At 37.9% G+C, this 26,864-nt stretch overlaps 1 protein-coding gene across 1 annotated transcript in view; it reads right to left on the bottom strand.

The window, feature by feature from the left end:
- Positions 1-284: 284 nt before the first annotated feature.
- THSD7B (thrombospondin type 1 domain containing 7B) overlaps positions 285-26,864 on the bottom strand; it is a gene marked incomplete at its 5' end in the record, with an annotated part of 477,345 nt that continues 450,765 nt past the window's right edge. The window contains 8 exons of the mRNA XM_081346642.1: positions 285-1,008; positions 2,819-2,906; positions 4,864-5,056; positions 7,826-7,908; positions 14,602-14,697; positions 15,106-15,279; positions 17,333-17,492; positions 18,870-19,015. Of these exons, the coding sequence (XP_081202768.1) occupies positions 927-1,008; positions 2,819-2,906; positions 4,864-5,056; positions 7,826-7,908; positions 14,602-14,697; positions 15,106-15,279; positions 17,333-17,492; positions 18,870-19,015 (1,022 nt within the window). The 3' untranslated portion in view covers positions 285-926. The remainder of the gene's footprint in view (positions 1,009-2,818; positions 2,907-4,863; positions 5,057-7,825; positions 7,909-14,601; positions 14,698-15,105; positions 15,280-17,332; positions 17,493-18,869; positions 19,016-26,864) is intronic.

Raw genomic sequence — 26,864 nt, 5'->3', positions numbered from 1 at the left:
GAGATGTTCCAAATGTAGACTTGTAAACTTTTTTAAAAAGCAAGATCTTGTACAAACAGCTTGTTTGTGTGTATCTGTGTGTGTAATAAATAAAGTCAGAAAACATTTGTTTGTTTTTTAAAAAAAATCATAAATAATTGCAGGTAATAAAATTTAAATTACAAAAGCAGAATGTATATTAACCGACTGAATTAACGTTTCAAATATACCTAGATGGCTTGATACCAATTTAAAATAACAGTCTTCTCACTTCCTTAGTCATTAATACATTTGTCCAACAAGGAAGAAAGAAAAACCTTCTCAAGAATAGAAAATGGCCTGGATTATATGCTGCAAAATTTCTGCTTTATTATTATCTCCTTTGGCAGAAGGGAAGTCAGATTATTTTGTGATCTAAGAAACGTAGTCAGTCTGGAAATCAAGAAACTCCAGATTTTTCGATAGCTTCAAATGTAACTCAAATATAAACTCTAGAAAACTCATAGATGAAAGTGGTGAAGAAGAAAGAAACTTTGCACTAATATAGTGCATAATGATGCAGCGTCCAGTTTTCCCTTTACAGTAAATGTAATTTTAGCTCCCCTCCCCAAACAGGATTGTCATGCTTTCAAAAATTTAAAAAAAAAATCAGTAGAAGACTGTAGAACTTCTCATTTGTCCTTATTTCTATGGTTAAAAAGGAAGAGATGTAATTCTGAGGTCCCCTCTGGGGAAGAGTCATAAAGATATACCATGTTTCAGATATGCCAAAAGGTAAAACCGGTCAAGTTTGGAAGTTATATTCTGCCCAATTATTTCAGATGCCAGATTCTCCTGAAGAACAAAAATAAAACCCAAACTCATCAGCTGGAATCTTGTATCAAAAGAGGCGGGGGTGGGGGACAGCAGTTAAGGCAGTCAATGTCTACATTTGGGTGGTTTCCATCTTACATATCAACATCTCCATCGTAGGCTAAAGTCAGACACTTCTGCGGCGGAGAAGTATGTTGTGGCTGTTTTGGTTTTTTGCTGAAAAGGAAGCAAAAGATTCATTTCTTCTTAAAGTCACAACATCATGGTTTATATATTTTCAACCCAACTATGTAGGCTATCACCATATGCCTAACATTACCAAACAGGTGAACTGAATCCTTCATTTGGGGCACAATCCAGGGGAACTGTTATATCTTTCAGCACAGAAATGAATAGCAGTTACCTTTAACTGGCCGCTGACCTTTTTAAAACTGGAAGGCTAAGCCGAAGTTATTTTAATTTTCCCCCACCTAGGTCATACATTGAAGAAGCAGTCAATTCTAGAAACCACAGAATTATGGGAATGTGTGAAATGCATACAGGTAGCCCTTGACTAACAAACATTTGTTTAGAGACGGCTTGAAGTTACAATGGCACTGACTAAAATGACATATGACCCTTTTTCACACTTACGACCATGGGCACGTAATCAAAATTCAAACGCTTGGCAACTGACTCATATATGTGGTGGTGGCTATGTCCCCTGGGTCATGTGATTACGTTTTGCGGTCTTGTGACAAGCAAAGTCAATGGGGAAGCGAGACTCACTTAACAACTGTGTTACTAACTTAAGAACTGCAGTGATTCACTTAACAACCGCGGCAGGAAAGGTAGTAAAACGGGACAAAACTGTCTTGCTTAGCAAGAGAAATTTGGGAGTCAACTGTGGTTGTAAGTCGAGGATTACACTTGTGTAAGTTCAATGACAAATGCCTACAAATTACATGATTTCCCACAATTTTTTGGTGACAGAATACAGCAATAAAATTCATAAGCCTTTGGACAGTCTAAATGCCCCCAAATCAGCATCTCTCCCTGAACCACCATTTAAAAAAAAATACCCTCAGAAAAATTAACCCTATCCACTAGCTATGTAATAGTGAAAATAACTAATAATAATATTTTTATTAATAGGAACCGCCCCACTCAGTCACTTAGACATTGAGATGGGTGGTGTATAAATTTGATAAATAAATAAATGTTGCTCCACATTATGTTGATATTTGTTATGATTACAGGAAAATACAATATATCCAATTCTTTAGTCTTCCACAAGCACATTTGCTCAGAGCCATATCATAATAGTTCCTACCAAAGAAGAGACAAACTACGGCGAAAATGAAAAACTTTTCATCAGTTAAGAACTAGAATAATTGAATAAAACTCTAGCTGCACACCTTATCCTCTCTTGGACATGAATGAATATATCAATCTGTCTGTCTGTCTATATGTATGTATATAGTGGCATGGGGGCGTAAAGGTGAAGATGCTTGCCTCCCACTTGGAAGATTGAATTCAATCCTAAGCAGTAGCAGATGTTTCTCTACCAGGGCGCAAAGGGAAAATATCTGCTGCGAACTCTGCGTAGGCATCAGGAAGGGCATCTGGCCAGTAAACACTCAGCTCCATTCGGTCACCCTGATTCCATCCCAAATAAAGGGATTAAAGTGTTGTAAAAAGAATATATATATATATATATACCTACGTAAGTACATACATACGTACGTACGTACATAAACACATACATACATATCAATCTAAATAAAAGGATTGGAGCATCCTTTCAGGATGATAGGCTAAACTAAACCTGTAAATAATGTGAACAGATAAAAAGGTTTTCAAGTGATACTTAGCTTTCTAATTACAGAGAACATAAAGTAACCGCAGAATTTTAATCTCTGAAAGCTATTTGTAACTTTGATACCAATGAATTTCAGTCATTCTAATTTAGTTCCAAATGACTGAATCTAAATCCAACATCTCAAAACAGAATTAACAGGGTTAGAGGTAAGCACAGAATACATACCAAAGAAGATATGAGGTGAAGATTAGGAAAACTATAACGAGAAACCCGCCACCTGATACTCCATATACCCAGATTTTAAGTTTTCCATCTGAGACAGGGGAACAAAATAATACATTTGACATTTTGCAAGGTGTACATTTTTGCTTATTTTTTGTCAGTTAAAAATAGGAAACCCTTGTAACCGTTACTTCCTGAATTTGCCTACCTTGAAGGGCAGGCAAAACTCATCTACGAACCATGTCAATCTGTAGAGAAATAACTGAAAATTCATGCTAAATCACAGAGCTACCAGGGAAGTTGCATCTTATGAGAGAAAGAGCAGGGAGGTCAAATTTATTTATTTATTTAAAAAATTTATATTGCCACCTACTCACACATGGCGACTCAAGACGGCTTACAGGACATTAAAAAACAATATAAAAGAAATAATAAAAGATGAAAATAGTAAAATAATAAAAAAAACCATCTCCCCACCCTAGTGACAACACACATTCATACGAGCCATTTAATAGGCTCCGTCCCACTCTGGGATCCCCAGGCCTGCTGGCAGAACCACATCTTCAGGGGTTTCTGAAAGAGTGTTAGAGGCAGTCTAATTTCCGGAGGGATGATGTTCCAGAGGGAGAGAGCCACTACGGAAAAGACCTTTCTTCTGGGTCCCACTAGAAGTATCTCCTTAGAGGACATGCCTTGCCTCCCTGCTCTAGAGGGTCAGGTAGATGTGACTGCCAAGGGACAGCCCCTCAGATAACCTGGTCCTAAGCCATGAAGGGCTTTATAGGTGACAACCAGCACCTTGAATTATACCCGGAACCAATGCAGCTCCCACATAAGAGGTGATACCTGTGCACACTGAGGTCTGCATAAAACCATGCAGGTCTCTGCATTTTCAAGGGCAGCCCCATGTAGAATGCACTGCAATAGTCAAGATGGGAGATGACTAGGGCATGAGTAACCGTGAGTAGGGATTGTTGGTCCAGTAAAGGGCTTAACTGGCACACAACCTGCAGTTGTGCAAAGGTCCTTCTGGCTACGAATGCCACTTGCTCTTTGAGCAAGAGTCGCGAGTCCAAGAGAAGCCCCAGATTATGCACTGGGTCTCTTTGGGGGCAGTGATGACCCATCCAAGACCAAAGGTGCCAATTCTTCATGGACCAAAGAGCCCCAAACTCAGAGCCACTCAGTCTTGCCAGGGTTCATGTTTAAACCCATTGCTCCCCATCTAGTCTTTAACAGCCTCCAGGCACTGCGAGAGGGAGATCACATCACTTAACTCACCACGGGCTGAGATATGGAGTATCATCAGCATATTGATGATATCTGAGTCCATGCTGATGGATGATCTCACCCAACAGCTTCATGTAGATGTTGAATAGGAGCGGAGAGAGTACCCAGCCCTGAGGGACCCTGCAATGCAGTAGGGAAGGGCTTAATCTCTCGCCTCCTATTAACACTGACTGAGATGAAGGTGTTGTTGTATGAGTAAGGAGAAGAGGTTCAACTCCGCCTTCAGCTATGGAAGCTCCCTGGCTGACCTGGAGAGGGTCGCTCTCTCTCAGTCCAATGTACCCCATTGGTCCTTGTAACCATCATTAATAATGGAGAATATACTGAACAGCAGGTATCCTGCAACTGTAGGATTCCAACTTGAGATATGATTATAAGCCACTGTAACATTACAGTGTTTGACATCTATGTTTGGAGTTGGACACAGATCACAGGTATGTAGAAAGTCTCATGCATTACATTGACCTTTATGTTTTTTTCTCTCCTCCTTGTAGGAGAATCTCTCCTACTTATATTTCTGATTAATCAGTGAAGGAAATGCCATTAGCTTCAGCATTGTAAAATGAAATCCCAGGTCATTCTACAGAAAAATGCTCTTTGCACAATTTATGCTAATGATATTCATATGATTATATTACAAATGAGAGTTTGTATATCCTCTAGTGTAGTTTCTGGTTATGTGATTCACTGAGCATGAAGCTTACTTTTCAAATTAACAGAGAGAGAGAGAACATCATGCCACAATTTGTTATTTTTACCTGGGTTAAAAGGCTGAATTGACCACCCTTTGAAGATGTCATGCATTTTGGAATTGATAGGCTTATGTTTGGCAGAATTTGTTTTAACATCGGCTTTCTTATCTGCTAAACCGGGTATCTTCATGCAGTAATCCAGGAAACCATTTGATCTCATGATTTCAGTGTAGCCTCTCTCACAACCACAGATGCCACCCTAGGTAACAAGGAGAAAGATAGTTCAGAAATCAGTTCATCCTCCAAAAAATGTTTCTGCTGGGGGGGCTGCTGGGCACACCCCAGTTAACCTAATACCACATGCTTTTACTATCTTTAACTGAAAGCCCAACCTAGGCCAAGGCCTTACTATGGATTGCCAATATCATTTAAAGCTTTTTGAGCCACACTAAATGTAACAGAAGGGACACGGTGGCTCAGTGGGTTAGGACGCTGAGCCTGTCGATCAGAAGGTCGGCAGTTTGGTGGGTCGAATCTTGAGTGCCGCGTAACAGAGTGAGCGCCTGTTACTCGTCCCAGCTTCTGCTAACCTAGCAGTTCGAAAGCACGTAAAAATGCAAGTAGAAAAATAGGGACCACTACGGTGGGAAGGTAACAGCGTTCCGTGCGCCTTTGGCGTCTAGTCATGCCGGCCACATGACCACGGAGACGTCCTCGGACAAGCACTGGCTCTTCGGCTTTGAAACGGAGATGAGCACCAGCCCCTAGAGTTGGAAACGACTAGCACGCATGTGTGGGGGAACCTTTACCTAAATGTAACAGAACAATGGCGTGCCTGTTCCTTCTTTTAATGAGCCTGGATAAATGGGTTGCAACAGAAACACTGAACACAAAAATCCATCTTGCCAAAAGAACATAGCTCAAAATGTTTTCCCTCTTAAATAAATTGTTCATTTAAGGCCGCAATACTGTGTGGAAGGACTGGTGGCCAGCTTGACCTGACATCTATTTAGAGTAAACACATACAGACTTGCATTTTGTTATGCATCAAAATTTAATTTAATTTAAAATATGATGGTAAAGCTGTATGTATTTCAAAGCAAAAGCAGAGTTTCTGTGTTTCAGCACACTAATGTATTGATTGATAGAAAACAACGGAGATGGGATACAAATAGAGACAGATAGGGATAGAGACAGATAGGGAGAGGGATTGGCACCGGGACAAGGACAGGGACAGAGACAGACAGATAGAATGAATTATTTCAATTTATATAACTGCCCATCTCAAATTCACAACTCTGGACAACTAACAATATAAAAAGAACAAGATGTTATTTCAGGCGAGAACCCGAAGCACATCAACATATGCTACCTTTCCTCTACATAGCATCTTGATGTGAGATATTATTTATTTATTTATTTATTTAATTAAATTTTTATACCGCCCTTCTCCCGAAGGACTCAGGGCGGTGAACAGGGCATATCTTAAAACTACAAAAGTACAAAAGTTAAAAAAGAATTAAATTATTGCCCACAATAAAAACAATAAAGAATATATATAAATATTAAAACCCTAAGTAATTCCCCATCAGGCCAGGCCAGCTTGTTCAAATAAATGGGTCTTTAACCCGCGCCGGAAGGAGCGGAGATCCGGTGCCATCCGGAGCTCAACCGGCAGCTGATTCCACAAAGCCGGAGCGCCCACAGAGAAGGCCCTCCCCCTGGGGGCCACCAGCCGACATTCTCTGACTGGAGGCACCCTGAGGAGGCCCTCTCTGTGGGAACGCACGGGGCGGAGGGGGGTCGAAATACCACTTGCAGAGGGTAAAACCTTCAGCTGTCCTCAGCTGCAGAACGATACTGAGATATACTGAGGAGTGTGGTTGTGTGTTTGGGAAATGGTTAATGGGTGGTCTTCTTGTGTGGAAGTTGCATGGATTTGTCTTTAGCATGAAACCAGACCAGGTAACACCCCACAAAAGTCTACCCAGAGTAACTGTATTCTAAATTACAGTTTGAGAGTCAACTTGATATATATGCCTCCCAAAATATATGAACAGGTGTGGACACCAAACTCTCTTCCAAAAATCAAGATATGGGACAGGATAGGTTCCCCATGGACTGAAAGTTTGAAGATACATTATCCTTGAGTCATTGGCCTTCCCATTTAATTAATTAATTAATTTCTATGGCTACCCATCTCAGTCAATGACCCTTTTCTTTGCTTATGTCATAATCATAATCAAAATAGTAAAGTTGGAAGAGACCTTGGAGGTCATCTAGTCCAACCCCCTGCTCCCCCTATCACCAGAAGAAGTAACCTGGGTTGCTTCCTTTACCCTTAAGCTCAGAATTAAAAGGCAGAGAAGAGAGCCACCATCTTAAGTGCGAGTGTAGTTCTTAAGAAACCAGGTTAAAAACCAGGAAACTGAATTCTAGTCCCAGAGTAGAAATGAAAGCTGCCTAGATGACTTCAGGCCAATTGCTCTTTTTCAGCCCAACTCACTCACTATTGTTCTGAAAATAGGAGGAGGAAGGAATATTAGGTATGTTTATTGCCTTGAGTAAAATAAGGGCAGTATACAAATAGAAAAAAATTTGCAGGTCTGTTGTTTCATTTCAGTGTTCCAAAGAAATACCGAAGGACTCCAAGAACACAAATTGTTATCCTTCACATGGGAAGAGACTGAGCTCCTGATGTCATTGGATGTGAACATTCACATATTCCTTTTATTCACAGCTTATTTCTATATTTACAAACTGTCTTATATGTTTTGAACTGAATTTCTGTGAAAAGAAGCAAGTATTTACTCGCAGTTACCCAAATATATGTTTTCTTCACACATCCCCTTTTTGTCTGTAAGGCTATATATTCAATTTATTGAATGGATAGCGTCCTATGCATGCCCAATTAGGTCTCCGGTCTGTTGGGAACTTTTTGATTTTGCTTTGTTTTACATTCTAAAAATAATTGGTTAGCAGTCAAAAGATTTCTTTCTAATGAAGTAAAGTGCACTGTCTGAATTACCTGTGTACAGTATGAGAAGGGTTTTTTGCAGACTGGGTTGCAATACCTGGTTGTAGCTGGCTGTAACTGCATAGAGCAGCCTCCTGCAAGAACAATTGTCAAGAGAAGTCATCAAAGATACAACTCTAAATGAGTTAGGAATATCCGTTGGTTATTTGCTGTGCTGCAACACTGCTTTTGAAAATGGTACATTTACATTATTCCCAAGATATGTTTGCAGAGGACATTTTAGCCTCCATTCTGCACTGTGAAAAGTCTCGTGCTTGCAGTCTCTTTGTATTTTTAAGGTATACAACTGATATTCTAAAATTTTTATATAGAGAGATAAAATATGAATATGACAAATTGGTATTTCAAAACACAAATAATAAAAATTATTATAATCGTAAAACAGGCAAAAGATTTAATAAGTTAAGCTGCTGGTCTTCGATTCAGAAACTTTTTCTGCATGTATTAGCCAAACTTTTCTCTCCCCCCCATAAATTATTATTTTTTTACAATTTTCTTCTGGAAAAAAAGAATAGTATGGTTAATTTTTTAAACTGCATAATGCATGACATGATCTTGAAGCAACTTTTTAATCAATATATCAACAAGAATTTGTGCCAAAAGATGTGCAGCACAATAATACGTTTATAGTGGACACTTGACATCAGATGGCATTTATTCATATATACACATAAGAAGTTGAAGGGAAGCATCCCAAGTGCATCATTTTAGCTTAATAAAGACTCAGTCCACTTCCACTTAAGATGGCATATGGAACAAGCACAGAACCTGTCATTCTGCTTAGAAATGCCCATATGTTGATCAGATAAAAGATTCAACACTCACATTTGTATGTTGAATACACTCAGACATGCCATCTGATGTCAAGTGTCCACTATAAACTTATTATTGTGCTGCACGTCTTTTGGCACAACATACACAATTGTATGTTGAATACACTCAGATTGAAATGGCAATCCCAGGTGAGACTGGAAGCCTCTATAAAAGAGGAGATGGTGAAGGGTACGTCTTACCATTCCCACCATTCCTTTCTCTCAAAGGGCAATTTCCTAACAAATAAGCAACTTTTTAATATTTGCCTAAAACAAAGGTGAGGGGGCAGGACACGAAAGTGATACAGTGGGAACCTCTTTGTCACACTTCAGTATTATAATGTTAGAGAGGTTAGAAATGGACATAGTTATTTTTTTATGAATTTTAGTTATTTTTTATGTGAGAAAAAGGGATTTGCTACCATGTTAGAATTTGAATAAAAGGCTAATAGGCTTCTTTCTTGTACGAAAAGCTGCCAGGAAGCGTAGGACATCTAGAGAAAGAGCTAGAGCTACTGTATTGGGACTGCACAAATCTGGATGACCATCATATGACATCAAAGGCATTAGAATTCTCTACATCTCTTTGCTCTCCTTGATTCATTGGTTCAGTCTGCAAAAAAAGCATGAAGGAGGAATAAACCTGATAAACCTTTTTAAAGAGAAATAATTGCTCATATTCTATTGTATATTATCTGTTTATAGAGTATTACTATTATATAAAGTTTTAATTATCTGTAATCAACTTGAACTGAAGATAGAGTATCATATGCAGCTTCCCTAACATATTATTGCTATCAGGAGAAGAACAGATAAGAGAGGCGACAGTTTTATTATTAGATCAGTGCAGAGTGTGTTGGTTGAAATAAATATAACATTAGATGTTGGTTAAAAATGCATACTCAAATGAGGCTCAGCTGCTATAAACTCCAATACTAAGCATAATGCCTTCCACCAAATACACATAAAACAGATCACAAAAATGGACTAGCTCCAGGACTGCAAATTTTTCATGAGTACCTAGAGAATTTGTGTCCCATTCAATAACTGAAGTACTTTTTTTCCTGGATAATCATGGATAAGGTGTTTATATTACAGTACGGCTTTTGGTGGCTTAATTTTAAGTTTTATTAAATTTGTAACACTATAACTAGAAATAAACTAAATGATGTGATTTTTTTTCCACAATTCTCCTGCTGAAAAATTGCAGAGTCCTCCAAATATATGACAGTCTCTCATTAAAATTCCATAAATAAATTCTCTTCTCACCAGCTGTGCTAGGCTCTACTCAGTTACGGACTAGATATTTGAACACTCCTCCTTTGCTCTTTCAGATTATTTTATTGCCCTCTCTAATGAGAAATGTAGTTACTGTTCAGTTCTTAGTATAAAAATTCATTTTTAAAAATTTCTCTGAGACAGAAAGGAGCATTTCCTAAGGAAAAATGTGCTTTGTCAAGGCTATGTTTATTTTTCAATAAACGAAGTTCCACTTTTGGAGATAAATATTCACTGCAGCTCAACAGTGGCCCTGGTTCTGGTCAACAATCAGTCTTTAAAATATCAACTTCAAAAATATCCATCAAAGGGAGCTGCACAAAATGTAGCACCTGTTTGTGTGGCATGAATCTGAAGGCAACAAACCATAGAAGCATGTGAACATGTGAGTTTTCCAGCAGTTCTATGCTGTCCACCATTCCCTGGAGCCTTACACCTGAGAGGATCAGTGGTAGAAACTACAATGAAATGGAGAATCAAACATTCCTGCTTTTCTGTGTGAGTTCTCATTCTTGTCTTCACGGTAATTTCTTTAATTGTATTGCCAGTATTAATTGAAATAAGCAATGTATTTGTGTAATGTAGAGTCATAATAGCACAATGAAGAGAAAGCAGCTGGAGATATTTGCTTTGAAGGAAACCTTTGGCCAAGTATTTGCTCTCTGCATGTGCCCCACACTATTTTTCATTGTACAGGTCGATTGCTCTGTGTGCACTGATGATTATGTGCATATATTCCTGCTTGCAGCTTTCGGCTGAACTCTTAAGTTTATTTAAAATATTTATATTTCTCCTTCATTTAATTTGAATCCATAAGGTAACTAGAAAGAAAATCACACTGGTACTATAAAAACAATACAGTAGAGCATCAAAAATGTACAAAACCGAAAGAGAGATATCATCACCACTGTCTGGCATTTTAAACTTCCCTGAAGAAAACAGTAATATTAATAAAATCCCTGAAGAAATTAATAAAACTAATATCTTTCTTAGAGAAAGAAGAGATAAAATATTGTAGACAAATGGAAGAGGAATATTTCAGGTTGGGGGAATATGTTTGAGTTCTTCCAGACATCAGGACAAACACTTTCTAGATTTTAGAACACAATTATAAAAACACGATTATAAAAGAACACAGTTATAAAAAAAGATCGAACAATAGAACAATATTTAAAGTAGAAATCAACATAGAACGAGGTGTACAATAAGGTGATACAATATCACCTATTCTTTTCTCAGCCTGCCTTGAAGAAGTATTTCACAAACTAGACTGGGCAAAAGATGGAATAAAAATCAATGGCACCTATTTAAATCACTTAAGATTTGGAGATGATATATTGTTCTCTTCTCACAAAACTCATAAGAGCTACAAAGACACATATAAGAGCTGCAATAAGCAGTATAAGGCTTAAAAATAAACCTGAAAAAGTGCCAGGTTATGTTTAATAAATTCACCAAAGGAAGAAAAAAAATATATCTGGAGAAGAACTAGACACAGTAGACCACTACATATACCTTGGCCAATGGATCTCAATAGAAGGTGATACAACAAAATAAATTGAATGATGTGTTAAATGTGGCTGGCAGGCATTCGGCAAGCTAAGCAAAATTTTCAAGAAAAACACACACTCCCCCATGCCTGACAAGAAAAGCTTTCAATCAGTGCGTGCTACCTGCTCTAACATATGACGGGGAAACATGGACACTAACTTCACAATCGATACAAAAGCTATAAATGGTGCAAAGAGCCACGGAAAGATACATGCTCGGCATTATAAGACAAGCTAGAAAGACCTGCACATAGATTAGAGAACAAACAAAAGTATATGAGTATATTACTCATCAAGTGAGTAAAAGAAGTGAAATGGAAATGGGCTGGTCACATAGCAAGAAAGACTGATGGCAGGACCAAGGCAGTCATAGAATGGATCCCACTTGATAAAAGAGACCTAAAACAAGATGAATTAATGACATCAGCAGTATTGCGGGCCCAACTGGCAAAGGAAAAACTCAAGACCATATTGGTTGGAAATGTGCTGAAGAAGCCTTCATCCTACAGTGGATAGACAATGGCTAAAATGATGATGGTGGTGGTGGTGATGATTGTTTTAGAACAAAGGAAAGTGTTATATAAACATAAAGCCATCTGCCAAGTATTTATATGAATTAGCAGCGAGCTACCAATATTCACTTTTGAAGCAAATGTTTCAAAGGATGTTGGCTCTGAAGCTACAGAAGTTAATATCAGTTATCTCATTTTTTTAAAAAAATATGGATTGAAGAGTTAGGGCAGCTACAGAGAAGGAACATCTCTTATGTCTCATGAGATGACAAAATTTAAGGAAAAGGTCCTGGAACATGCTCGCTTTATCTGACCTAGGGGGACAGGTAGATACATTGGGCAGAGGTAGTCCTGCAAGTAACTTGGCCTTGTGCAATGCTGGCCTTTAAAGATGATAACCAGCACATTGAATTGCAACCTAAAAGTATCTGGGGTCCAGTGCAGCTCATGCAGCAATACTGTAAGATGGTCAAACTGTGGGATATGCAGAAGTCCAATCTCTGTTGCCTTCTGGACCAGTTGCAGTTTCTTGATGGTCTTCAAGGACAGGCCCATGTAGATCACATTGTGGTGACCCAATCAGGAAGAGGCTAAGCCATGTATGGCTATGAGGAAGACCTGGAATGGGTACAATCAGGATACAAGATGAATTTGAACCAAGTCTGCTTTGGCTCTGTAAGCTGCAAGTGCAGGAGGACCCTTCCCCCTCAAACTGTGTACCAATTCTGCCTGTTATTTCATCCAGAGTCAACTATGTCAGCTCTCTTCACTACCCACAGCCACTGTTAGGGTTAACAAAACCCTTATAGCTTCCAGGCACTGAGCCAGAACTTGCCTGACTATCCACCTCTCCCATCCACCGACCCCATACTAAGAAGTGGCTTCCTAAAAACCTCCTTGGCCAGCCACCTTCTTAAAAAGATTTAATAAATTAATGAATTTGGGTCACACAAGGTCCATGATCATTGCTAATCCCATAAAAAAAATCAGTGTTAAAATTAATAATTGAAATTTAAGTTCAGAAGAGGGAAAGAATGGGAAATAAATGAAAGAGAAGAGGCTTTCTAAATGCTTTTTATATTACTTCCTTTGTGGAAGTCCTTTCTTTTTTCTTTGATTGCAGTATCAAATTCCAAAGAGAAAAAAGAAACAATTTTAAATGCTTACAAAATAATGATTGCAAGTATTGATTATCGGCGACTAATGACTTTATATTAAAATCTGCAGGCTAATATGTGACATAGTATTATATTTTCTAGTTTCCATTCTTAAAGAATTTGAATGTGATGCTTTCCCCTGTATTTGCAATTTACTTCTATGGAGGTGCACAAATTTGTAGATCTTTTGGGAACAGCTGAACAGAACAATTTTTTTCTGTACACAGCATGTCACACATTAGAGGGAAGATTGGATGGCAGCATTTACAGTTTTTCTTATCTCTTTCCTGCTCTATAATGGTCATCCAGATTTTTATAGCCCAGGTCTTAAAAACAACAAACTGAGATTGAAATGGCGACATACCTGGATAATTCCAGGTAATGTTTGCCTGTTCGTATGATGGAATGTGCTCCTGGAGAAGCAGAGGGGGAGAGTTATCGGAACACAGAGCTTTCCCAGAGAATGACCTAGATTAAGAGATTGCACAATCCTTAGCTGGAGGGGCAAGGGTGAAGAGGTTCAGGGAAGCCACACCCTGGAATCTCTCAGGGTAGATCTGGTAGGTTAGAAGGTTACAACTTTAGTTTGGCAAGATTCTGTCCATTAGGTATAAGCAAATAGAGGATTGGACTCAACTGGATTTCGATATCTCTTCCCTAGGCTTAGGTCTAATAGTTTCAGAAGGCATGGATTTTCTTTTAAAAAAGAAGAAGAATAAGAAACAGGGAAAAAACTACACTGGTTTGCACTTTGGGAAGGTCCTTGGATCTCATGCTAGGATTACCAAAGGAAGCCCAGGCGATTATACTTACCATAGCTCCTACACATGGAATGCTCTTTGCACTGGTGTTCCAGAGACACTGACAGCACAGCATTTACATACGTCTTACAAACTTACCTCTGTATTCAGATCTTCCTCGTTTTAGGACTGAGCATTTTAATTTAGCCCTGTGGTTCCCGTTCTCAGCTTCCTCATGTTATAATTAAGATATTTTAATGACTGGGAGTTTTATATATTTTGCAGTTGCAATATTGTTTTTCACATACATTGAACTAGTGTAATCATTTGATTATTGATAAGAAATGAGATATGGAAAGAAGAGGTTTTTTATGTGAAGTATTGGATAAAGTTATTAAGTTATTCAAATTGTTTAGACTTGTCTGGAGGGTGAAGGGAGTCATCTTTTATGTCTATCTATCTATCTATCTATCTATCTATCTATCTATCTATCTATCTATCATCTTTTTCTTTTATTTTTCTATCTCTTTTCACTTTTCTTTTTCTTTTCTTTACTGCTTATATTTTCTTTAGTTTGTATTAGTTTTCTATCTTTGTATTTGTAAACTTTAATAAAATTATTATTTAAAGAAGGAACTAATATAAAATTGGAAATAGAGAGGGTGGTGAAGGTGATGGTAATATTGATGATAACAATGACATTGCTGAGCACACTTACCTGTAACATTCAACCTATCAGAACGCTGGCACCACACTGTGCGTTCATTATCTTGCCAAGGACTCGTTTTCCATACATAATTATAGCATTTTCCTCCTATAGTTCAAATAAGGCAACAGTTTATATGTACCTGAAATATATCATTTTTTTCCCTTTTCAATAACACTAAACATTCTTAAGTAAATTCAAATGAAAACTAGTAAACAAGATATATCCAAGGAGGAGAAATACAAAAATTGTAGAGTTTGCTGTTCTGGTGATTTAACTTTCTGTAGTTGTCTGTCTATTCTATTCTATTTTTTTCCTTCTTTCTAAAGACTGTAAATAGTTTCCCGGTCTCTGCTTGATTTTTCAAACATTTTTCTTAATAAACATCTTTTGATGGGGAAGGGGAAAGAGGGTTTGGAAACATTACAATAAACTACAGGAACGATAACAAGAAAACAATTTAGAAGCAAACTCTTCTGTGAGATAATAAGAACTGTGGTTTACAGTGTTCCCTACCTGAGCAAGGCCTGGTCTCCAATTCTTGTTCAGGACAGCTGTCTTGATTTTCAAAAGACTGAATTATAAATGTTCTTGATCGAGACTGACGACCCATGCTCTCAAAGCCCCTGCCATCGATGCATGTTAATTCACAAGAGCTCCACTCTGACCACTCAGATAAATGACAGTCACCTTGTAGTAAAAAAATGAAGAAAGGAGGGGAACATGGACTTTACTAATGGATGTCTCTATACTCTCTCTTCAGTTATGACATCAGAAGGAACCTACAGCTTATCGAAGCCAGGAACGGTCTTGTATATTCTGGGATCCTCTATTGCAACAACCGCAGACTATGCTGCAGAACGTTGGTGAGAAAAGAGCTCAGAAATGGTGGTATGGTTCCCTGTATTTCAAATGTCGGAATCCCTCTCTCTTCCTGTCTCTGTCCCAGTCTCACTCTCTCTTACACACATAAATCCAGGACTAACTCAAAATTAACAGCACAAAGAAATCTACAACTGATGGGCACCATCCCTCTGCAAAATCCTGGCCCAACCATGTGCCACTATAGAAACACTCATTTTGTAATTTCCCCTTCATTACAGTCCAAAATATCCCAAGAAGTGGATAAGTGGTTTGTTTTTTTTATTTTATTATTAAACTTATACGCCCCCATCTTGCCTACTCATCTACTTGACCCAATCCAATTCCCGCTCAGTTCGAGATATCCAGTATAGGATGTGGTCAGGCCTCCTAACAACAGCCAGCCTTGCCAATAACAATGAAAACAATGAGTTTAATTTTAAAGCAACAATTGGAACTTTTTGGTGCTGGAGGCTACCCTTTTTAAATTATTTTTTTTGTGACAGCTGAAGAATACAATGAGGTGATAGATGAGAATGTAGTGTATGGATTTGTGGAGTGGGAGAGAACTGCTTTTTTATGGTAGCTATGCTGAAACCTCTCAGTCCTTTGTTAGATTGCTTTACTATTATGCTAAATTATTTAAAACATTTTCAACATTTCTTGTTGTGTTATAACATACCGACAAATTTCGGCAGTACAATTTCATAAGACTGCATGGGGAATTCTAAAAAAGAAGTGGAGGTTGCATGCGATCCCTGCTCTTAAGCTGTAGGAATGGTTGAATCAAGCATGTCAGGTATGTTAATTTTTTTCATCACCTACATGTCCATGACCTAATTATTAGCATATCATCTACTGTATTTTTCAAACTCGAGTTCTTAAAAGCTCTTTTGCGTGGTTTGTGCTAATCACAAAAAATATATTAAACTTTAATACAGCTTTGGGAATTTTTTTTTCTCTAAATCAAGCTGAACCCTAGACTAACTACCTGAAACTTTCCTTGCAAACAACACTTTCTTCACTTGGGTGTTTCTCACATACACACATACAAAGTGGGGGTGGGGGGGAAGAGTATACTACTTCAGTTAAGGCAAAAAGGTGCTTAAACCAGATGTATCCTTTCTGAGTATGTATTGTTGGACTGCCATACAATTCTAGGAAAAGATGCAACTGCTATGGTCCATCAGCACTGTAGATGATCCAAAGCACATTCCTACCATTCAGTCTAAAGATTTACAGTACATTGCTCTCTGATAAAATGTGCATTGCATAAGTTAAAGAAGAAATGGGGAATGCTGACCTCTGGACTATAGTCCATCTGCAAGGACTTTCTGTTTATTTCTACTCTCAAATTCCATAACTATATTATCCCTCCATCTGGATCTATATTACCTATGTTAAAACAGTAGAGTTCAGGGAGATTTTATAATAGGCTATAGGTAAGTTTAAGATAAAAGGTTCATTCCGCAAAAACAAAAGGGACCACTCTCTCATGAAAGGCTGCAGTCCAAATGAATAGGGACATGGCAACTTATAGTGACCAGAAGAAGATTCTGATCATGGATGGATCCTGAGCCCAAGGTCAGCAAAGTCAGAGCCAAAACTGGGTGACATTTTAAAAGCAGAAGGCTTCTGGACCATAGGTTCATCGTGCCAGACTTAAAAGTCAGTATCAGGAGAAAAAAAAATAAGTAGTCTTTTGTGTGATTGAGTTCTGATTAGTCATCTTTAAGGTTGGACAGTAATCCATCAAAAGCGAGGATGTATAGAACAAACTGCAGGTCTATGCCAAACCACCTATTTACTTGGAACATCACGTGCAACTGGCCATAGCTATTTATCATCAAAATGATGAAATACGGTCCTTCTCAGAGTTTACCTGGACAAGGGACAGAACATGGAAGTTGAAGCAAATTCTCTTTAGGGGGAAGCTCTTCACATAGGGTGCTCTCAACTTGCTTAAATGTTGATGATGACGTGCCATCATGTACCACACACAGCAGGTTTCGTATCTGGATTCCATCTCCACATTGTCCACCCTAATGGAGGGGGAAAATAGAGGTTATCAAAACAACTTGCTATATAAATAACTGCACTTTGCATGCTGTATATACCTTAATCCTAGAAACAATGCAGAGTGTTTGCAAATCAGGCAACGCTTCTTGCAGTAGGCAAGAACGCTTAAAAATGTATGTAAAAGCGGTCTTTTCTACTTCCATTTTTGTGTTCCATCCCTTGCAGTTGATAAGTATTCTGCAATGTTGTTAAAGGACCATTGTCTAATGAATAGCTCTTCTTTTGGTGGAGGCAAGGAAAAAGGTAGCCATGCTCTTTTTACTCTTGAACAGGGATCTCCAAACTTGGCAACTTTAAGACTTGTGGACTTCAACTCCCAGAATTCCCCAGCCAGCATGGGGAGTTGAAGTCCACAAGTCTTAAAGTTGCCAAGTTTGGAGACCCATGGTCTTAAAGTACACATAATAATTAACTTTTGAAGATAATATGGATTCAGAAGGACTAAAGCCTCATTGGGTATATTGCCTGCTCTGCCAATAATGTAAATGCAGAAGAAAAAGTGTTTTGGGTTTTTTTCTCAAAACATGTCCCTTTATAACATGTTAAATCTTCCTCGCTTTTGCACATCTTCCTGGTTATGGCCCAATTAGCCTGACATGATTAATGCTAAGCAGATCTCATCTTCTCCCTTCTCTGAAATAATTGAGTGTGGAAATCTAAAGCACTTTAAAACCAATGCTAGACACTGGATCAAAATGTTTTGAATGAACAATAATCTAAAAGATAAAGGGGGAAGGGTAGAATGACGTGTAAAGCAAAGAGATGCATGCCAACTGCAGTGTGAAAAAAGGGAGGGCCTACATGAGATCCATGCTGAGAAAGCAAAAGTACAGCTGTTTGATGCTTCACAGTTCACATCAGCGTTTACATTTTCAGACTGTTAGGGGGAAAAAAAAGTAATCATTTCAAGGAAAAAAGTCAGAGTCAGCACTTCAGGCTACTGAAGCTTTAAACCGTATTGTTTCAAGGCCTTTCGAAGTATTGAAAGAGGCTACACGGTATTCTTAGTGCAAAAGTCAATTTCCTTGGTAGCAGGGTTCTCTGAAATTAAATCCTGCTTTGATCTTGGCACGCTGATGCAAACCCCATCTATGACCCTCACTGGACTGCTATTACAATTGTACAGCTCTTTGACCTTTGATATTAAATTAGTTTTTGGTCGCCTGCCTCAGTTGTATTTATGACTGTTCCCTACTTTGTTAAGACTTTTCAATAACGCTAAATTAACACCGTCCTCTTAACTTTCAAAACCAGGATCAAATTGCCTCATCAATGTGGGTTGCAATCAAGTTCAGTTTCTACCTGTTGTTCCAAGGTGATGTTTTACAAACTTCAAGTACCTCAACTCTGCACGGGGACCACTCTCCAAGAACCCAGCTATAGCAGGGTTTTGCAACACAACTGCGGAACTGAGTAAGATCAGGTGGACAAGGTCTCCCTTCTCCTTGGGCTTCCATAATTATAGATCGGGTACGGAGCATCTGACCTAAAGAAGGAAAGAAGATTAGTGAATACCTTGTATTTTAATATTTTCTGAACTTTTCTCAGCACTTTTAAAATACTGATAAGTCATTGGGAAAGGAGGTTATGACGGTGTGCCCAGTCCTATCTCTCTAATTTTGTATGTTTTGATTTTTAATTCCCTGTAAACCGCCCTGAGTCCTCAGGGAAAGGGCGGTATACAAATGCAACTAAATAAATAAATAAATAAATTCTTTTAAACTAAAACTGATAAGGCTAAAATAACTGAAGGCTTGAATTGGGCTGTGCAAGAGCAAGCTGTTTGGACTAATGCAATCAAGGCCAGAATTGAAAAATCATCCAATGATTCAAAGTGCAGATTGTGTAAAGAAGCAGAGGAAACAATAGATCGTATATTCAGCTTGTGCAAGACTGCACAAACTGATAATAAACAATGCAATAACCCAGTCACCAAAATGATTCACTGCAATATTTGTAAAAAATGACCATGTGCCAGTAATGAAAAAAATGGTGGGAACATAAAGAGATAAAAAGTAGTCAAAAATGAGCAGTGAAAAGTAGCCAAAAATATCGTGGGATTTCTGAATACAGGTTAATAAAGTCTTGGCTCATAACACACCAGATGTAATTGCAGTTGAAAAGAAGAAAATTGTGGATAATTGATGAAGCAATACCAGGAGACAGTGGAATGAAAGACAAAGAATTGGAGAAGATCACAAAGTATCAAGATCTGAAAAGTGAAACTGAAAGATTATGGCATAAACTGGCTGTGGTGATTCCAGTGGTTATTGACACAAAGGGTGCCATACCAAAAAAAAAAATCATGAACAGTACTTAGAAAAATTAACACATTGACAAAATTTGCATCTGTCAATTGCAAAAAGTCCATCATTAAATTTTTAAAATATATACATTCCAAAGTAAGTGTCTTGAGTTCTTCAAAACTAATCCCCCCTCAAAACAGAAATATTTAAAAAACAGCCCATCATCTCAGTGTCATCTACCATGACTCTTACAGCTACAACACCAGGCTGAAAAAAGTTGCTTAGCTTCGGAGTCAAGTGATATCCTCTCACTAGTATTTTATCTTATTAAAAGTTGTCTTTTAAATGCATTTTTTTATTTTAAAGGACATAAGACACCCACTTTACATTTTTAAAATTTGACTTTAACACGGCAAGATAGCTGAATGCAAATAGGGCTGAAGACAACAAAAGGCAGAAAATAAACCAGTGGGATTTTCTTCTATTATGGATGAATTGTCAACGGAATTCATAGTCAGTCTTTGCCTGTTCATCTGCAAGAGCTGACTAAACTAATATTGGGCTTGGGATAGATAAGTCAGAGAACACAATTATACTTGTCTACGTAAAGACAAACCAAGTTGCCTTGATTCCAAAGTAGACAAATCACACGGATGCCAAGTACCATTTTTTATGAGATGTGCGAAAAAGATTTGTTGACTTGAGTAACAAATAAGAGATGCTAGCAGACATAGCCCTCAAGCCCCTGGCAAGGGGCCAGTTTCAATACCTTAGTGAGCTGTTTAAAAAATGATGATGGAATTCAGTTTTCCGTACTTTCTGTATCTGAGCATTGGAAGCCATACGTATAAAAATGGTTGACAAAGGCATTTTTCTGCGTCCAACTTTGCAGGTCTTCACTGACATCCCTTATAATGTTTAGACTGACTCTCAGAACAGGAATCAATTCTACTTCCTTCTCCTTTGGTTTCTGACCTGTTCTGCTCTGCTTAGCATCTTTTCTGACTCTCCCTCCATCCAAAAATGGAGGAAAACTGATTCAGATTCTAAGCGGTAGACATGCGGATAACTCAGGGTTTCCTAACACTTTGTTATTGGCGAAATAGAGTTTATTGTCTTTCGCATCAGCACTAGCCTCAAGAATTCCTTCTACAAAATTAATTCTCCTGACTTTACACATTTGTTCTGTTGTACAAAACCACTCTCTATACAAAACCATTTGCCGATCAACACAATTTCCATCCGCCTTGCACACACGGTTGATGGCCAGCAGTGAAAGCAAGTGTAAGGCACTGCACTGGGAAAGGCTGAGTATGAATGTTTCTGCCCTCTCCCCACCTTCCCATGGTCTCAAATGAATATCACTAGACTAGAACTAGTATGGTATAATGTTAAGGCTAGAAACTGCTAGATCTTGAGTCCTAGTCACACCTTAGGTATAAAGCCAGCTGGCTGACCTTGGACCAGTCAGTCTTTCTCAGCCCTAGGAAGCAGGCAATGTCAAACCACTTCTGGGAATCTTGCCAAGAAAACTGTAGGGACTACTTCAAACAGTTGCCAGGAATCAAAACTGATGTGAAGGCACAGACATGCACAGAAGAAGAACAACTCAGTGCTCAAGGATTTCTTGCAGTAACAGAGACGCCTTTGCATGGGAGATATTCCAGATCTGGCAATGATCCCTGGATCTACAGCATCAATTTATAACTTGTAAGCCTCCCAGAGTCACCTTGTAGGGGAGATGGGTGGTATAAAAATTTAATAAATTAAATAGATAAATAAAAACCTAATACACTTTTTACTAAGCCTATGAATTAAACCCCAGGATATATCACATAACACAATTCCTGAACTGAATCTGCTTCCAGGCATCCAGAGAAGGTCTGCTGAGAGTCACTAGTCCTTATGGTGATCCTGGGGTGTGGGTAACAGAGGCCTTCTTTGTGACAATCATTATTTTGAAGAATGAACTTCTCCCAAAGGTATGAGCAGTGCTCACCTTGCTAACCAGCAACTTAACCACCTACATTTGTCCCCTAACTCAGTGACTCCAGCACTGAGGGAATCTCTTAATTTCTAATTTTGGTGTTATGCCTTTATTTTTAGTTTAGATTTTTATTGCTGTTCAGAGTTCTCAGGATTGGGACAGATTATGCACAGATGGAAATAAACAAACAAGCAAGCAAACAAACAAACATATACGAATCTTGAGGGGGAAAAAATGCTTAATTACCAAAACCATCAGAATGGGTACTTCCCAACCTCCGATACAAAACCATGCAATATCTTTATTTATATACTTTTTCAAATAATTATTTCTCTGAAGGTTTATTATGGGAAAAAGGAAATTAGCTTAATAATAAGGATTTCTCTTTGGGTAATTATTCATTGCATTCTACCTTATTTTTATTGATTACCTTACCGAGGAGAAATATGAAAGTAGTGCTATCTACTGATTTGTCATAAATGCTGTTAAGCCTTGGCCTAAAAAGAAGGCACTTAAAAATGAGTTTAATTAAGGAAACAATGAAGCATTTCTTTCAGATGCTTCTAATTAGCAAAGATGAGCTGACAAGATTTGGCAAATGAAACATATTTGTTATCAATACAGAAAACAAAGATTAACATAGATAATAATTTGTAATAATAATTAGGACTTATACTATGGTGTATTATGGTAGTGTACATTAAAATACAATTGGATGCCTACAGTGCTGTATTTCAATGCCTTTCCTGCTTTTATTAGAAACTTTGCACCTTTCCATTACAACAGTCAGTAATTTCCGGGGGGGGGGGGAGAAAATCTCACTCAAAAGGCTGCTTCAGCATAAAACAAATGCTGTGTTCTATGGGACATGATTTATTCCTAATAACAGCTACAATCCTAGGATAACATGGTTGTTTAAACTTACTAGGCCTCCGAGGAATTTATGCACGCTGTTGTGCATGGGATTGCAGCCAACCTAATTATTTTACTTCTACTACGGTTTACAATTTTTTCAAGAGCCTCTGAATTTCCCTTGGTCATTGATAAGGGACCTCCGGCACTTTATAGTCAGAATGGCCTTTTAACTTCCATTCATTAATGCAAAATCCTGAAAACCAACTTGAAACTAACAAAGCCATTTGCTATTATCCACCTTGTGATTTGCATATTCTTTTTTTTTTTTTTTGCAAAAGGGAACTTGGGAAAATGTCACTGTAAAAGCTCACTTCTGAAAGAATAGTATGGTTTTCTAAGGACAGCTGTGGAAGTATTTGCCTCTTAACAATTATTTCCCAGGCTTCTGGGAATGTCACATTCATCCATGGAAGAAGGTCATCAACTCAACTGAAGTAGGGACCTTGAACAAGGCCAGTGCAAAGGGAAGGCCAACTGCATTTTTGTGAGCTGCAGAATGTTTCACACAGAGAATTATTATCAACCATCAAAAAATAGTAATAGTGACAAATGCCAGTTCTGTCCTCGCTAGCCTTGCATAAACAGAAACAATTGGTTTCTTTGTGATACCATCAGAAATCATGTCACGGTGGAATCTCTCTTTCAAAAGCCGTGATTATTTGAAACAAAGCTGAGCACTGATGGCCTGTAAAAAATATTATTCAATTTTGGAGGGGGAAAAAGGAACAAATGCTCCCAGTTTCTTTAGGTGATGGAGAACTTCTGCAACCATTTTTCAAGGAAAAAAAAATCCTGCTTAGTGCTGACAGTAACACTGCCGAGAAAGAGTCCCATAGGTGGAATTGCCCTGAAATATCCTCCCTTGGGTGGGAAGCCAGCTGGCCTAAAATTGTTGGAAAGATGATAAATCAATAACAAATGACTTACACACGCCATGTGGCCACCTTGTTACTAAGTAAGTTTAAAGATAAAAAAGTGGTGATTTATAATGTGTTGTGGTAGGGGGTGTACATAAAACAACTTTCTTCAAACCAAATAATTGAGGCAGCTGCATGAATCTGTAAAAACAACAACTCCACAGTGTTTTAATGATATTGTGGATTTGTATAGCTCTAAGGAGGATGGGTTCTAAATTTTAGGATTCTGCTTTGAAAGAAATTTCAAACATAATTACTCATTGAGCTGAATGAAAATAATAAAATTGCTTGCACTGGTTTCCTTTGTACTTGTTTCAAGTGTGGGCATCTTCCATTGATGATCAACAGATATAAATCTCTTCCCTTGTCCGCCCTAATATTTATCTCAGGTATCTCCATGGAAGAGAATCTCCTACCAAGAATAAACACTTGCAGATCAGAGTATTCACAATTTGTTCATCTCCTTTGGGCTATCACTGTTGTGATAAATTCACAGCTATGCAGTTGCATTTACATGAGCGTGTAGTCCTAGAAAATCAGAGCAAGAGACTGAGATTTATATCCCAATCCTGAGTCTTTCAGCATGCATCTCATCATTTCAATCAAAGACAATTTTTCTATTCTACCACACCATTCCACTTCAGTTTGCTGTGCTCTTTCAGATATGTTACCTGCTATATGTTTACCATACAGAGAACCTGAGGCTTCACTGATTAAATTAGGCCACATATTCTTTTCATTTCTCCAGTAAATAAGAAGCAAAATCCATTGTCTTGTGTAATCATTTATCAATGTAAGCATATATAAGTTCCCACCTGGTGTTCTACTTGGATTGGCCCACAGATGTAACTATGAATTTACTCTCATGGCTCCTTCATCAACCTTATCTCCATATTTATTGGCTTAATATCTCCAGCCTTTATCTGGCATGCACATCTGGACTGATTTGCTGCAACCATATCCTTTGGTTATTGCTTCTAATTTATAAAGAGGATCTGTGTCTCTGTTTCTCATTCTCCAGTGCCATTTGGTTATATAATTTTGTGGTTGCAATTCTTTGGTATCCTTTTCTGCATAGTTTAATAGTCCATTTTTCTGGACAGTGCCTTTGATAAGCAATATACAGTACGATAGTATTTCCTTTAAATCTTACATCACATCCTTTTTATGTAGTTTTTTTTTAAACTGAAAACAGGCTTGATTCTAGATCTGGGACATATAAAACATGTTTAGTTTTTAAAATCAACAGCAACAACTCTTTGTTGCCTGACACAAAATGGAATGCTGAGAAACTCTCCCAGCAGAGGTGACCTTTTCTGTTGGCCAGGTGAATGGTAGATGTACATTAATTCATTTTAATGAAACTTTTTTTCTCCTTAATAAAGTTAGAAGCTGCAGGAAAATCAAAACAGGTGCCATTTGTTCTGACATTGGTTTCTCCATCTCCTTTGTGGCCTTTTCTTACACTGGCCTGAGGTGAGTCATCTTCTTTGGAATGTAGTCTAATAGGTTTACCTTATCTCTCTTTTCTAGACAAATGAGTTACAAATGACCTGAACCATTGCAAATGAAGTATTTCTCCCCCCCCCCCTTTTTGGCTTTAGAAAAGTGGCATTTCAGAATTCAGAAAAGTGATATTTCAGGTTATCATCTTACCAATGATTTAGCACAAAATACATTTGTTTCCATTTTCATTTCTCTTGTATGTACCCCAACTGGGTAATTTCTAGGCAACAAATTTAAAATGAAAGCTGGCAACGTTTCTTTCTGTATAGGCATGCTTAATTTCTCAAGGTGTCTTTAAATATCAGATGCAGATTTACATTCTCACCTCATACTTGTTTGATGATTCTGCCTCTTTTCTCATATACTGTAAGTCTGAGAGGGTTTTCCAAATGTTTCCCGCTTGATCTAAATCCTCTAAAAGCACATTAACAATCACTCAGTGACAAATAGATGACTCAGCTGCTCTGTTGTTTGTAATGTCCCAGGCTGTTTGTCTCTGCCCTGCTTCTATAAGTCTTTCTTGCCTAGACCAGAGGTCTCCAAACTTGACCACTTTAAGACTTGTGGACTTCAACTCCCAGAATTCCTCAGCCAACTGGCTTCTGGCTGGCTTCTGGCTGGGGAATTCTGGGAGTTGAAGTTCACAAGTTTTAAAGTTGCCAAGTTTGGAGATCCCTAGTATAGCATAAAGCTGAATCCTTAAGATTTCAGGACCATCTTCCTCTTGAATGACCAGAGGGATAATTCTGGTCCAGTTCTGTAGGGAAGGACGGACCAGATTTTGGCAATTTTACAACTTGTGGACTTCAACTTCCAGAATTCCTCTGCCAGTCATGCTCTACAGAATGAAACTTTCCTGACTCTAATTTCTGAGAGCTGTCTGGTTTCCCATCCCACTAATCTATCCTTTAGCCACTCCTGGCTTAATCTCTCTTTCTCCTGTGGTAGCCTTTACACACTTATTCTGAAATTAATAATTGCTTAGACAATAAGCATATAGATAATCAGTAAAAGTTATAAAGTTGTATACCATAAATGTGTTATCTTTCTTAAAAGATTTCATGATTTGCTATGCTAGATAACACTGGAAACATTTGTATGCATCCTGATGCTTTCGTTGATAAACCGGAATTTTCTTTGGGAAGCCTAATGCATAAGATTTTTCTCTCACTTCATCTGAAGGTGTAACAAGATTTTAGCAAACAAGATTTTAGTAAGGTGTATTTATACTGTGGAATATGAGATAAAATGATCATTCACATTGATTCCATATTGTTTTAACAGTAATACACCCTCCTATTTTATAATGCACTGGAAGGTGTAGTTCACAAATGTTACATTGTAGATACATAAGATCAAGTAGAAAGTTCAACATAGTGAATTACATCTTCCAAATTCTATTAGTACTGACTTTGGGAGACATTAAATTGGATTTTCATATAAATCTATCTCCATCCAGCAATATTAGTGACTACAAAGAGCTCAAACAAAACCCAATAAAAAGTGTTAGTGCTTAACACTATACTGTAGCTGCTAGCTAATATTTTATTTTACAGGAATTGTACTGTATAGACCTGGACTAAGGGCAAAAGAGCAAAACAGACTATTCAACCAACTTTACCACTGAGTGGAGCTGTCAAAAAAGAGGAGTTCTGCATGTATGACCAGAACATAGCAAATTAATAAACAAATAAACTGTGGCAATGGAATATAGCATGTTTTTTGTTGAAGTGAGAGCAGAAAACATAGTTACTGAAACTGTGT

The sequence above is a fragment of the Vipera berus genome (assembly GCF_964194415.1).
Source record: "Vipera berus genome assembly, chromosome: 1".
Lineage (NCBI taxonomy): Eukaryota > Metazoa > Chordata > Lepidosauria > Squamata > Viperidae > Vipera > Vipera berus.
Note: the sequence above shows the minus strand (reverse complement) of the source record. Positions and strands in the feature narration are given on the sequence as shown.